We start from the raw sequence: 864 nt of genomic DNA, 5'->3' as shown, positions 1-864 counted from the left end.
TGCCCATCGATAGCATTTGGTATGTTTGCTCATTGTGGAGACTGTTCCAAGTTTGTGATGTGTATCGGTCAGCGGCTTGTACCGATTGATTGTCCAGCTGGATTGGTTTTCGATCCTTCAATAAATGTGTGTAATTATCAAAGCCAAGCAAATTGCATGTAAGTTATATTTTTTTTATTCTTGACGAAGGTGCATCTACCAACTTAGCACTTGTCAATGTTTTAAATTTCGTTAAGTAGTTCAGATAATTTAATTGCTTTATTAATTATTCAAAATTGAATACATGGATTATCGCATGTGCTGTGAATTTAAGACTCGTGCAACGTGGCCATAATGAATCCTAATTATAAAATTAAACTTGATAGAAAAGAGTGCTTTATGAGTGTAGGTATGTTCTAATTGTAGTTAACTATCATTTTATAGACCTACGTCAGCTACCAGCCCTACGTCAGCTACAAGTGCTACGTCAGCTACAAGTGCTACGTCAGCTACAAGTGCTACATCAGCTACCAGTGCAACGTCAGCTACAAGTGCTACATCAGCATCGGCTACCAGTGCCACATCAGCTACTAGCCCTACGTCAGCTACCAGTGCTACGTCTGCCACCAGTGCTACGTCTGCCACCAGTGCTACGTCAGCTACCAGTGCTACGTCAGCTACCAGTGCAACGTCACCATCCCCATGCATCGACTCGTGTGTACAGAGAGCGGACGGTGACTATCAATCCTGTAATAGCTGTACAACATACGTCACTTGTGTAGGTCAAACTATGATCTCAAACAGACCGTGTCCTACCGGAACCTTCTGGGATGACAATTCTAAACAATGCTCTATGACAACCACAACTTGTAAGTAAAATTGAAG

The 864-nt window shown here is 41.8% G+C and overlaps 2 protein-coding genes across 2 annotated transcripts in view; both read left to right on the top strand.

Annotated features, from left to right (window-relative positions):
* LOTGIDRAFT_97896 (hypothetical protein) lies at window positions 1-156 on the top strand (the record flags this gene model as incomplete). Its single annotated transcript, XM_009060401.1, has 1 exon — window positions 1-156. A coding segment is annotated over one exon (156 nt), but the record flags the coding sequence as incomplete, so codon positions are not given.
* A 276-nt stretch (window positions 157-432) lies between these two features.
* The window catches only part of LOTGIDRAFT_122973 (hypothetical protein), a gene marked incomplete at both ends in the record, with an annotated part of 4,010 nt that continues 3,578 nt past the window's right edge, over window positions 433-864 (top strand). The window contains 2 exons of the mRNA XM_009060400.1: window positions 433-554; window positions 585-669. Of these exons, the coding sequence (XP_009058648.1) occupies window positions 433-554; window positions 585-669 (207 nt within the window). The remainder of the gene's footprint in view (window positions 555-584; window positions 670-864) is intronic.

Source organism: Lottia gigantea (assembly GCF_000327385.1).
Source record: "Lottia gigantea unplaced genomic scaffold LOTGIsca_42, whole genome shotgun sequence".
NCBI classification, from domain to species: Eukaryota; Metazoa; Mollusca; class Gastropoda; family Lottiidae; genus Lottia; species Lottia gigantea.
This window is presented reverse-complemented; position numbering and strand designations above follow the sequence as displayed.